The following is a 14342-nucleotide window of genomic DNA, read 5'->3' as shown; positions in this document are numbered from 1 at the left end:
CTTGCTTTAATGTACATATAGTTTTAAAATCAATTTTCAGTGAGTTTATAAAATAAAAAGTGTAATTTCATCTGAAAAGCTACTTTATCTTAAGTTATGTTTTTAAGCATAGCAGAAAAAAAACTTGTTCTAAGCTGCCTGTTCCTACTCCGTGGAGAGCTTGGGTGTCTTAAACATAGAAATGATGAATTTGCAAGCAGATAAAACCAATTCAGCTTCTCTAGATTGCACATTTTGTTTCTGCCAGGGCCGGGCTAGGAATGACTGATTCACCTATGGCATCTCAAGCCCAGTGGCCATAGAGGTACAGAACATGATCTTCCACTAGCGATGCAGTATCTGCATTTATAATACCTTATCAACCACTGGCCCACCAAACATTTCCCCGTGTGCCAGCTGGCCGGTCTGGGCCTGGTTTCTGCTACTTAAAACATTATTTAGTCCACTGCGCGGATTAATATTATGATATATCTCAATGTATACTAGGTTTTCATAGTTACCTTTTAAGGGTTAAATGCTACTGGTGTTATTTGTATATATTAACACAAAGCTGTTTGGAGGGATTGGTTATTTCTTGCTTATACGTGGATGCTTAGTAATACTATGTAGGCCCATTCATAATTAATTTGTTTATGTGGGCTGGTCCCCCTGAACCAATTACATGAAGGGGGCGTGTTTCTGGCTTCCGCCATGTAGGAGGAAAGGGGGGCGGCCACTCTGTCCACACCACATTGTAAAAGGTTGTTGTATAGGTAGGGCACGGTTTTATAGACCCTGATGAAGCCACTGGCTCTGCTGTGCAAAAAAAAACGCGGGTTGGGGTTTTCATTTCTTTATTTTATTTTCAGTTTTTCCCACATACCGATACGAGCTATAGAGGACAAATTTACCCCATTTTTGAACAGGGATAGAATGCGATCTTGCATAGCGATTTTTAGAATAGCGAGCATTATATGCTTTGAGGGTGTTGTCTATAGCTAGCGGTTATATTGATGCATTTGGGTTAGAGTGAATAGGTGTGGGGACAGGTTTTAGTATATTTAATTATTTGAATAAAGGTTATATTTGAATCTTATTAGTATTCCTTTTTGAAGGAGGCTTAGTACTTGAGGAGGGGTAGACTCTCTATGAGAAATAGGATAGAGACTGTTTCTCTGTGTTTTGGATGAACTTTTACAACTGTCTGCCAAACTTCAAAATAACAATTTACATTGTAACTATATAGTGACTATAATTAGTAAGGACAATCCATTTATAACTTCAATTAACTTACAACTGTGTGGAGCTGAAGTTGAAGGTAGAACATGTATACATTGAACTGATTTACTTTTTCCCCTGTCTGAGTTCGTAAAGACTTAAAAAGTAAACGCCAGCAACTCTTTCATTACATAGAAACGTGTATAGCGTTCAAAACACTTGAGCCCTTTAAAAGCCATAAAGATGTTTCTGATACTATACTTTCCCTGTAAAAGCACAAACCAATTCTCCCACTGCGTTTAATTTCGCCAATCTCTCTATTGAAATCCACTTTTAGTGAGTGACGGGAAATCCAAAACCATTGGTGGTGCATTATATAATTACTAGCGGCATTACCTCCGACTTCTTCCTACACATCGTAACTACTTTGGAAAGCCATTATTGTGTGGAGGACGTTCCTGCTGTGAATACAGTCAGGGAATAGGAACGGTAGGTAGATCTATAGGCTGCTTCGTTTTTTTTTTTTTTTTTTTTTTTTACAGAAATAGTGGATTGACTATTTAGCAGATCATTTTTTTTCTTTTGTAGATGTAACAGGGTTTACTTCTGTAATATTTCCTGTAGGAAACATTTTTCATACATGGCAGCTTAGCGAGCAGATGGATTCCATTTGTTTATGCCTTTAATATTGATAAATTGGCGAGCACATGCTTTTTCTCAATTAACACTTTAGCTAAGTGGTAACTTGAATGTAAAATGTGTTCTAAATACTGCTGACGTTATTTTGAGAAGCCCGTATTTAACCACAGCAGCATTTAAAACGTATGCTGCAAATCTAGTTAGAAAAACTAATCAAAAGTAAAACGTACTCATTACCCCCCCACTCCCATAGATCAGAAATGTTATATCCCCCCCCGTTGGTATGTGCTTGTATCATGCTTGAAATTTCACTAAATTGTTTGAGAAAAAAGTGTAAATAGAAAAATAATGAGAAACTTTCTTATTTTTCCTTTGACCGTTTGATGTCGTTTCTATAGTATTGTCTGACTTATTAAATTCTACAACAACAAATATCCTTAAGGCCATTTTGAAATGTTGCAAATTATTCCTATTAGTATCCTCTTAGTAATAGCTTCTAGAAAGACCCAACAAATCTGTCCCATGAATTATAGATCTGGATTTGCCCCCTCCTGCACTCTGTACATATTAACGGCATTGCGAAATGGCAAAATGCTGTTTTATCTTAAAATCGTGTACATAGACGCTTTGATATGTTTCCTTTCTGCCTCAGAAGCCGTTTTCTACAATACTATTGATCCAGGCAGCCTTCGTACTTACATTTCAACGCATTTAACACATCACTATTTATTCTGAAGTGTCCTGCAGAGCAATAAGTGCTGTGAGTGTCCACATGTGGATAGAAACCGTGTGAACTTCAATTAACTTCAAAGACTTCCTCTAGGGTATTGATCAAAATCCTGGGGAAAATATAATGGTTTCTTAAAATTGTAAATTATAGAGGGGCTTAAAACATAAGTAACAATGCTATTATTGACTTCAACCCAATGTACGCTACTTTTACAGATTTCTTTAAATCAAATGGCACACTGGCTGTAGCAGAAGAAAACCTATTAGAGAGGCAGGCAGCCTGTGCCGAGGTCTGATGTCTGGGACTTAAGTGATACTGATAAGAACATAAATCATGTGTAGATATTTACTATAGTGATGGTGTTAACCTTAAGCTTTGTGCTAATTAAATACTCTCATGGAAAATAAATTGTTTAAATATATTTCCCCTCATTCATGTGTAGGAAATTGAGACTATCCAAATGTATTCCTATTTAAAATAGTCAGACCACTTGAAGGTTGAGTGAGTACTGTACACAGGTACAAAAAAACAGCGTTTTTCGGTTTTCCCTGAGCAGTGGAACATAACTACTTAAGTTAATTACAACTTACAACGTAGCACATTAACCCCTTTCCTCCCATATTCCTTTAGCTTACCCTTCCTACTCCCTCTCCTGCAATGCTTTAACTAGCGTGGCTGGTCTATCCCCAACAGTGGCACTTTTACCTTTTGTGTAATATAGGGCTGAAACAACTAATCGATAAAATCGATAAAAATCGATCCGATTAATCGATGATGAAAATCGTTGTCAACGAATTTCATCATCGATTAATCGGATCGATTTTTATTGATTATAAAAAGAGGTTTTTTTCAGAGCAAATGCTCTGAAAAACTCCTCTCCTTATATAATCCGACCTCAAACAGAGATCGGATTATAACACCGGAATCCAGATCCCCCGCAACGCTGCAGGGGACCTGGATTCCCCTCACTGTCGGCCGGTCTCTCACTTCCGTCTCTCTCCCCCTCCCATCTGCCTCCTCCCCCCTCCCATCTGCCTCCTCCCCCCTCCCATACATCACTCTGCCTCTCTACCCGGCACCGTTACTGACAGGCACTTTCCCTGCAGCTTCATAGAAGCCTCAGTGTAAGTGAAGGTGAGTAACGGAGTCTGTCTGTGCTATGCAGACCCCCACCGGCTGACAGAGAATCATCCTCTCTGATAGCCGGTGAGGGTCTGCATCGCACAGACAGACTCCGTTACTGCCCTTCACTTACACTGTGGCTTCTATGAAGCTGCAATGAAAGTGCGTTCAGTAACGGAGCCGGGTAGAGAGGCAGAGCGGTGTATGGGAGGGGGGAGGAGTCAGAGGGGTGTATGGGAGCCACCCTCCAATACGCCACTCTGGCTCCTCCCCCTCTCATACGCCACTCTGCCTCTCTACCCGGCTCCCTGGTGTCTTGTCAGAAACGGAGGTTCACAGGAGGCAGAGTGGAGTATGGGAGGGGGGAGGAGCCAACGTGATGTATGGGAGGGGGAGGAGCCAACTTGATGTATGGGAGGAGGCAGAGTGGAGTATGGGAGGAGCCAGAGTGGAGTGTGGGAGGGGGAGGAGCCAGAGTGGTGTATGGGAGGAGGCAGAGTGGAGTATGGGAGGGGGAGGAGCCAAAGTGATGTATGGGAGGGGAGGAGGCAGAGTGGTATATGGGAGGGGGAGGAGGCAAAGTTGATGTATGGGAGGGGAGGAGCCAAAGTGATGTATGGGCGGGGAGGAGGCAGAGTGGTGTATGGGAGGGGGGAGGAGGCAGAGTGGAGTATGAGAGGGGGGAGGAGCCAGAGTGGTGTTTGGGAGGGGGAGGAGCCAGAGTGGTGTATGGGAGGGGAGGAGCCAGAGTGGTGTATGGGAGGGGGAGGAGCCAGAGTGGTGTATGGGTGAGTTATAGTGGTATATGGGGGGTATTATGAATTTTTAGGGCATATAGGGGGTATAAGGCATATGGATATTGGGCATATCAGGGGGGCATAAACATATCTGGGGGTAAAAGGTATATCAGGGGGCTCAGTGGCATATAGGGGGTATAAGACATATCGATATTAGGCATATCAGGGGGGCATAAAACAAATCTGGGGGTAAAAGGTATATCAGGGGGCTCAGTTGCATATCACTGGCAAATAAGGAGTATAAGGCATATCAGGGGCACAGTGGCATATCAGGGGGCACAGTGGAATCTGGCATATAAGAGGTATAAGGCATATATGGGGCAGAGTGGCAAGCTGGGGGTCAGATGTGCATAACTGGGGGCAGTTTGGTAAATAAAAAAAATTCAAACAAGGCTTTTTTCTCAGTTTTTATTAAATATGAAAAATAGTTAACATATGAATTAATATTTACTAATAACTTTGTATTAAAACCTAGTTTGAGAAGCACTGTGTTTGGGTTCTTGTAGCTTTTATTATTATGTCAGTAAAATAAGAAGGTGAATAGAGAGAGGCCATTGCAATAAAGAGATGAAAGTGTAAATTGTACGTTTTTTATTGCAATTTTTCTTCAATTTAAAATAATGTATTTTTTTATCCGATTAATCGATTAATCGACAAAATAATCGGCCAACTAATCGATTATTAAAATAATCGTTAGTTGCAGCCCTAGTGTAATACAACCCAACTCCCTCTAGACTGTAGACCTCCTCACCTGTTGACTCTGTTAGTCAATTTGTTATGTTACATACTACTTGTTATATCCTGTCCACCCATTGTACAGCGCTACGGAATTTGATGGCGCTATATAAAACAATAAATAATAATAATAATACTTATATACAAGTATTTCATTGTGGTGCAGGTGAAGGCTTGTGATCGCCCCAGAGGGCAGCGTAGCATGTATTCACATGCTTGCAATCAGTAACTATGTAGGCTGAGCCTTATGAGGTTATTTGCTTCAATTGGCTTTTTAGCAGCATTCTTGCCACATACAGAATGAACGTTGACTAAGACCATCAAGGTAATCAACCAAAGAAAACCTGCAGTGTAGCAAACAATTGAGTTTTTAATCAGTAAGCAAACATCTCATGGCCTACCATATCCATTCTCCAGGCCGTTTACAGCCCCTGTTATTGGATCTTCAGGATTCTCCTACAGAAATTGCATGTGTTAATGCTGTAGGATCTGTTAGCAATTAGTTCTAGTGTGTTCCACGAGGAACCATCTGTAGATCAGTAGAAGGTAAAAAAAAAAAAAAAAAAAATCTGTCTCTGAGCCTTTAGAGTCAGTGTAGATGGGGTAAACCATAGGGTCCGTGTAAATGGCAAGAAGATCAAGTCTATATGTGCTGTGAGTTTAAGGAACCGTTACAAGAAAAGGAAAATCGTGAATTTTGGAACGGAAACTAAGTAGTATAACAGAAGATGCACATCGCGTACAGAGCACAGTGCTCTTCGTTCATTGGGCTTGTATGGGTGATGGATTGGTATCTGGGCGATTATATAGGCAATACAGCTGTAGACGGCTAATGTTCAGGAGCATATTGTTGGAACTGTGAAATACTGAATTTCCAGCAAGTTACCAATCTTGTGTATTTACCAACTGCCTGACCCCCAGGTAAGAGGCTGTCAGACATTTCAAGTTAACACAGAGTTAAACTTGTTATAATGTTACTTTATGCCCCTTATATAGCCATATTGTGTCGGATGGGAAAATATTGTTGCAGGACAGCACAATGACTTCAGGGTCCTGACTTTACAGGGGGCTGTTAATATAAACTGAAATAACCAACTCCCAAAATTAAAAGAAAATAACTAAAAATCCACTTTTTTGTAATTGAAAATTCTGCAGTGTTACCCGAAGCAGAGTCTGTAATGAGCAGGAGCTGGCTACATTTTCACTTGGCTCCCAAAAGGTGATTAGTTTATCTATAGAAGTTAACTTTCTTAATCCTCTGAGATTGAGGTGACTGACTGAAAAGGCCCAGTGATTCATTCTTAATCCATTGTCGTGAGGACAATCCTGCTGATATGAGCAGACTCCTACCTGTTAAGAGAAAAGTGGAATATATTTAACCGCTGTTAGCCAAAACCAGTCGCAAAGACCAGAATTTGCCTTTCAAACAATCATGCACGGATTGAATGTGCTCCGAATATATTGTGTTTTTTAAATTTATAAATATAGGTATCTAAAATTTAACATGGCGCAGAATGGAACAAGCCACTGGGAGAGAGAACGTCGTGCATGTTTGTAATTGTAATGTTTGGAATATTGTAAATTGCAAATAAATACTTTTTTATATGATTATTCTTTGTATAAAAGGTATTTGTTTACCACACAGCTTGTGTTGTGGAGGTTAACATTGTAAGCACCTAGTATGGATTTTTATAGGCATGATATACAGTATATGATTTCCATACATTATTCTTCTCAAGTTAAAGTGTTATGCATATAATTTAGTGTTTGTGGTTTCTTTCCAGAAAACAACTAGTTTAATGAATTATGCTACTTGTGCTCAAGATGACATATCACCTTGTTGTGAATGTGTACCCGAGAATAGTTTAGAAAACATATATTATGCAAGGATCCAACATTGTGCCCTAACAAATATCCTCTCCCATCTGTCAAATCCAACATTCCCTTTAATACAGCAATACAAATAAACGCTACAACCCATCACGCTCAGCCAAACTGATGGCGATGGTGATGGGAGTTGGCAACAAAAGTGGGCAGCCAAAAAAAGTGGAAATGTGTTTTTTTTTTAACCTAGACTGTGTTTGTTTAGTTTGTTTGTGGCATTAAACCCTATATTATGTGTACCTACCCTGCTGTATGTTGTGCACTGTCAACTACACGGGCTATGTGTACATGTATATAAAATTACTATACATATTATGAATTTACCAGCCGGTTGGAGATTATTTTTTAAATATTTGCTTTCGCACAGAAAATAGAGCCCGTCTTTGCACACTTACCTAAAATACTTTTTATGTTAACGTAAAAGTGATTTCACAATGGTCTGTGCTTTCATTTTCAATATATAGGTATTAATGACGGAGACCATTTTTTTAATCAAGAAAAGCCTGTATGAATACAGTCCTATGTAAAATGTAGGGCTGTAACAACTAATAGATAAAAGCGTTAATAATAATCGATAATGTAATTCGTTGGCAACAATTTTCATTATCGATTAGTTGAATCGATTTTTATCAATTATAAAATGAGGGTTTTTTCAGAGCAAATGTTCCCTAAAATACTCCTCGTTTTATAATCAGTTTCATTCAGTGTCACAGCAGTTACTACTTACCAGTCCCTCCCTGCAGTCACTCTGACAATTGGCCCCGTCCCTTTCTTTCTCCCAGACCCTCCCTGCAGCCACACTGCCGATTGGCCCCAGGCCTTTCCTTATAGCGTCAGCAATTCATCTGTGAGTATAAAATTAATATTTGGGTTGCTTAAAGTTGGGGGAGGTGGGGGTTAATTTAGGGGCAGTTATGGTTAATGGGTGTTTAGGGTTAATTTAGGGGCAGCTATGGTTGATGGGGTCTTTAGGGTTAATTTAGGGGCAGCTATGGTTGATGGGGTCTTTAGGGTTAATTTAGGGGCAGTTATGGTTGATGGGGTGTTTGGGTTAACTTAGGGGCAGTTATGGTTAATGGGGTCTTTAGGGTTAATTTAATAAAGTTAACTTAAGGTGCGGTTAGAGGTAATGGAGGGGGGCAAACTAAGGGGAATCTAAATCCTGGGGCAGTGAAGATTAATCTTGTATTTATTTATAAAAGTATTATGTCAGTGTGCTGTGAATGAGTCTGTGAATCTTTGAGCGCACTATGGCATATCTGGGGAGGAAGGAGTGGCATATCTGTGGGCACCGTGGCATATCTGTGGGCACAGTGGCATATCTGTGGGCACAGTGGCATATCTGTGGGCACAGTGGCATATCTGTGGGCACAGTGGCATATCAGGGGGCACAGTGGCATATCAGGGGGCACAGTGGCATATAGGGTATATAAGGCATATGTGTGGAGGTTGGGGTGGCATATCTGGGGTTATGTGGCATGTCTGGGAGGCAGTGTGGCATGTCTGAGAGGCAGTGTGGCAAGCCTGGGCTCACGTGCATAACTGGGGGGGGCTGGTTGGGAAATAAAAACAAGAAATGCATTTACATTCTGCCGTTTGTTTTTAACATCCTGTTTGTTTATTAAATTATTTTAAATAAATGAAAAATTTACATGAATTTTTTTAATCCGATTTAGGGCTGCAACTATTATTTTAATGATCGATTAGCTGGCCAATTATTTTTTCGATTAATCGATTAGTTGACCGATTATTTTTTCGATTAATCGATTAGTTGGCCGATTATTTTTTCGATTAATCGGATAAAAAAATTCATTATTTTTTTTATTTAAAATAATGTAATAAGACGTACAATTTACACTTTCATCTCTTTATTGTAATGTAAATATTAATTCATATGTTAACTATTTTTCATATTTAATAAAAACTATGAGAAAAAAGCCCTTGTTTGTTTTCTTTTATTTACCAAACTGCCACCAGTTATGCACATCTGACCTCCAGCTTGCCACTCTTCCCCCATATATGCCTTATACCTCCTATATGCCAAAGATTCCACTGTGCCCCCTGATATGCCACTTTGCCCCGATATGCCTTATACTCCTTATATGCCAGTGATATGCAACTGAGCCCCCTGATATACCTTTTACCCCCAGATATGTCTTATGCCCCTAAAATGCCTAATATCGATATGCCTTATACCCCCTATATGCCTTATAACTTCCAATATGCCACTCGCCCCCATTTATGCCTTATACCCCCTATATGCCTTATAACTTCCAATATGCCACTCGCCCCCATTTATGCCTTATACCTCCCTATATGCCACTGTGCACCCTGATATGCCACTCCGCCCCCCCATAAATGCCCTGCACCACCCTGAAATTCATTATACTCCCTGATTCACCACTCTGCCTCCCCCTATACACCACTCTAACTCCCCCAGATATGCCATTCTGCTACCCTGAAATTCATTATACCCCCCATACACCACTATAACTCACCCATATACCACTCTGCCTCCTCCCCCCTCCCATACACCACTCTGCCTCCTCCCCCCTCCCATACACCACTCTGCCTCCTCCCCCTCCCATACTCCACTCTGCCTCCTCCCCCCTCCCATACTCCACTCTGCCTCCTCCCCCCTCCCATACTCCACTCTGCCTCCTCCCCCCTCCCATACACCACTCTTCCTCCTGTCAGCAACGGAGGTTCACAAAATACCAGGGAGTCGGGAGAGAGGCAGAGTGATGTATGGGAGGGGGAGGAGTCAGAGGGGTGTATGGGAGGGGGAGAGAGACGGAAGTGAGAGACCGGCCGACAGTGAGGGGAATCCAGGTCTCCTGCAGCGTAGCGGGGGATCTGGATTCCGGTTTTATAATCTGATCTCTGTTTGAGGTCGGATTATATAAGGAGAGGAGTTTTTCAGAGCATTTGCTCTGAAAAAAACTCTTTTTATAATAGATAAAAATCGATTCGACTAATCGTTGTCAACTATTTTAATTATTGATTATCGATTTTATCGATTAGTTGTTTCAGCCCTAATCCGATTAATCGAAAAAATAATCGGCCAACTAATCGATTATGAAAATAATCCTTAGTTGCAGCCCTAGTAAAATGCTCCAAAAAGCTAACATCAGTTACAGTTTTGGAGCCATAGCCTCTTATTGCCTGACGTTCGACTGCAGTAAGCTAGCAAATGCAGCTATTATAAATACAACAAAACTGGAAGAAGACTTTAAACTTGAAAGCGCTCTACTTTTTTTCTTCGTTCTTTTAATAAAATTGAGATGTTGGTGATGAAAGCTATGAAGTCATCTTCAAGTAGAAGGTTTTGAAAGGATGTTTTCTTTTTGAGGCTATATATCTCATGCGCAATGTTCTTTCCTGTTTTGTTTTGCTACAGCTATATACATCAAGCTAATAAAAACAAGAATTTGAATGTATTGCTTGAAGCTTTAATCTTTAAAATTGCAATATGAGAGCTGGTTTGAATGACATTGTTTTCTTTGACTACACTGCCAGTCCTGGACTTGAAAACACAGCTTGTATACATCAGTATAATCAGTTTGATTTGGAAGTGTATATAGTAGTGTTCTTTTACCTTTGTAAACTATAGTTTATATTACCATAGTTTAAAAGCTATGAAAAAAAAAAAGGTTAGTATGTTGTTGATCAGCTGGCCGAGAATGCCATTTGCTGTCATCTGTCTAGGACCTCTGCTTTGAGGGACAGTGTGTAGACCTTTAGTCTTCCACGAGTTCTAGGGTGATTGCACAAAGTTTCAATGCCTTCGCGTGATTCCAACATACCTTGGACCTCACTGACAAATGCTATGCAAATCAATTTTGTTTCTTCGAACTCCAGAATAATTTTTAGCCTTCTTGTGCATCAGCGTTTTAGACCGCAGTGCATTGCACGTTCCCTCAACGCACTGCATGTTATAGTTTAAAAAGATCCACTTCAAAGCCGAATTGCTTGGAAATGTGCTAGCAGATCAGGGTATGTTACACCTCATGGCTATTCTTGTTCTAGTATTTCCTTGGAATGTATTCCTTTATGTAGAATGGAATTGTGGTCTCTTTAACAAACTAGCTTTGTCGTGAAAAACTTTTGCAATATTCACACACAGCCCTGTTGCAACACAGATGTAAGCGGTTATTGCTTTGCGTTGTCCAAAGCACAGCGTTCGCACTACTTGTGGAGAATTTCCCTCATACCCAGCGAATAAACTTTGGCAGGAGAGTTTGGTTATTTTTTGCATTGCCTTTGGAAGTGGACATCTGTAGAAACTGAGTATAGAATGTTATCACACTCTAATTAGGAAAATTGATATAGTTGTATTGGTCCAACAGAAAATTGTGTCTTTTTAGTAGAAGGTGTTGACGTGTGATTCAACATGGAAGTTGATGTAGAGTTACAGAAGCTTTTGTTATCTCAAAGTTTTTTTTTTCCTGTGATCCATGTAATTCTACATTTTCTACTATGCTAATGCAGTAACATATATCGCCATCTACTAAAGACATATTACCCACTAGAAATGTATGGATTTCAGTGAGGTATTGCATCTAAATTTATAGCAAAATGACAGACCTGAACAATGGAAGAAAAGCCTTGTTCTTGCAGTCAGTTGCGTTTGGGTGTTGCTCAATGAAATCACAAAACGCTAAATCACTAACATTTTACCTATCTTTTTTTGCAGCTTAACCAAAACTATTCCAAAACCCCCAACAACACCTGTAAAACTGAAAAAAGTCACCACTTTCCAAGAGTTTGAAAGCACTACAAGTGATGCCTGGGATGTTGGTGAAGATGATGATGAACTGTTGGCCATAGCAACCGAAAGCTTGAATACAGATGTAGTGATGGAAACTGCCAACAAAGTCATCCAAAATCACACAAAGTTACAAGAACAGAACAAAAGCCAAGAGATACAGGAAGTGGAAGTTAAAGCTGTGACACATGTAGACGGCGACAATAAAATTGTTAAGTCAGCCAGTGAAAGTCAGATCCCCTCGTCAACTGGTATGTGTTTTAACAGTTTTTTCCAGATGTATATAGTTTTGTTTCAATTATTTCAAATACAATTTAAATGTTCATTCCATGTACCTGGTTATGTTGAAGCAAATTAAGCAGTTCCCTTATGTCGTTCTTTCATTACAAATATTTATTGCTGCAAGCATCGACATATTATCTGGTTATTTCATAATTGGTTTTGGATTAGGCATTTTTCTATGTCTTTCTTTTACAATGTTTCTGAAATTAAACACCTCCAATGATGATTGTTGTGTGCTGCAAACCCCCCTGTTTAAGATGATCACTTGGAAAATGAACTGTGAAACTTTGCAGGCTATGTCAGGGAAAAGGTCTTGATTCCTCACTGGATAGATTGTGTACCCTGGCCGACGGTGGATACATTGTGTGAATGGTTTCTTATGGTCAAAGAACAGTCTTATAAACCATTGACTGCAAACATCTTACCTTTTCATGCACACAGGATTTAACTTTTCTTCGTGAGTCCCATCTTGTTACATCCAATGTTTTATTGCTTGTTAGAAAAAAATAATCTGTGTTGCTATGTGACTTCACACTAAAAGTAGGAAAAGGCCAAACACGTATTAGCCATCAATAATGATTACCCTCTACCCCTTTTGCTGTGCTCTAGAAGAGCTGTGTGATTAAGTTCACTTGTAGCGGTAGGAAAATCCTGAAAATCCACACGTTGGTATTTTGTAAACGGTGCTCTGCGATTCCCACAGTATCTGTATTGAAAGTTAGTCACTGCTTGGGTTACCATCAGCCCATTTCATAGACTGGAGAGTTAGATGTTACGTCACTGAATGTTGTGAAATGTTATCTTGCGTTTTTTGTCGCAAATATAAGAAAAATATTGTATCTAACTCAGTCTTGACAAACTAGTGCATATTTTTCTTTTTGTTATCTGTTCTTCTAGCCATGTCTTGTAAGGTCCTAAGGATTTTCACACTTCTTCTGCTTTCTGGGTTGATTTATTGTGACCATCCAGAAATTAGCGGAAGACAGATTCACACATCTGCAGAGACTTTCAGGTTGAGTCATAAATGTTTATGTCCAAATCTAAAGCTTTTACAGCAAGCCTATCAAAACACATATTTTTCTCCTGTTAGCTGACGCCATTAAACATCCATTCGGATGAAGATTAACATTTTGTTCGTGAGTATAAATAGTATGTTCAGCGTTCCCACCAAACAGATGCGGCGCTTCCGTTACTTGAGATTATTGTAAAATGTACTATTATTCTAAAGCCTGCATAACGAGTAGACACACTTAATTTATAGCTATATATTATAATTACAATTAAGTGTATTCATTGTGGAATGCATCATGTGTAAGTACAACATGTCTAAACTCATCCTCCTCAGTTCCCTGGCTAAAGGACCTACACATCAAGCCTTTTTATATTATTCCATTGGGAAATAATTATATGTGCCCATAAGTACCCTGGTGTTTGAATATGCATGCAAAATGAAGAAAATTTTAATTACTGACATTTTTATGTCTGATGCTACACAAAGTGAAAACCAAAACAAAGTTTTATTAGTTTTATTTATTTCCAAATGTTAAAATAATGCAATAATTATTACAAACCTTGGCGTCCAGACTTTTGCAGGGCTGCCATCATGATTCTGGCGCCCTATGCTTTCCCGTGGTGGTGTAGAGGGTGCCACGAGGCTCCCACCGAGGTCACATAATGCACGTTACCTGACCTACTAGATTGTTAGCTTATTTTGAACAGGGCTTTCTTCAGCATTCGTTTCTGTAAGTCCAAATTATAATGGGATGCAGTAGTTTTTACTCATTGTAGAGCACTCTGGAATATGGTGGAGCTATATACATATCTACGGATACTGTGGATCCATTAAACATAAACCGGAATTCTTTTTTGTAAGGGTTTTTATATGTACACTATTTATGTACACCGTGATTTATGCAGGCATTGTTATAACTGCCAATGGAATTATAAATATATTTTTATTCCTCCCTTCTAGGTCGCATTTATTGCCTTCAAACATTGATATTTTAGAAGGCTGAACATAGTTGACTTTTGTATTTAATTTTTTAGCCATACTAGCTGTGTAACTATAGGTTTAGTTTTCATAATTTCCCTGAGATATACTAGTACACATTAAACCTACCCGTAATAATGAGAATCTGCACGGATTTATTCTGTTGTAGCCGTCGTATTATCATTTTACATCTGTGGC

General features: G+C 39.5%; 1 protein-coding gene across 1 annotated transcript in view; it reads left to right on the top strand.

Moving 5' to 3' along the window:
• The window catches only part of TBC1D22A (TBC1 domain family member 22A), a 237050-nt gene that overhangs the window by 19521 nt on the left and 203187 nt on the right, over nt 1-14342 (top strand). Inside the window, exon 3 of the mRNA XM_053463355.1 lies at nt 11801-12123. Coding sequence (XP_053319330.1) covers nt 11801-12123 — 323 coding nt within the window. The remainder of the gene's footprint in view (nt 1-11800; nt 12124-14342) is intronic.

This window comes from Spea bombifrons, chromosome 4 (assembly GCF_027358695.1).
Source record: "Spea bombifrons isolate aSpeBom1 chromosome 4, aSpeBom1.2.pri, whole genome shotgun sequence".
Taxonomy (NCBI): Eukaryota; Metazoa; Chordata; class Amphibia; order Anura; family Pelobatidae; genus Spea; species Spea bombifrons.
This window is presented reverse-complemented; position numbering and strand designations above follow the sequence as displayed.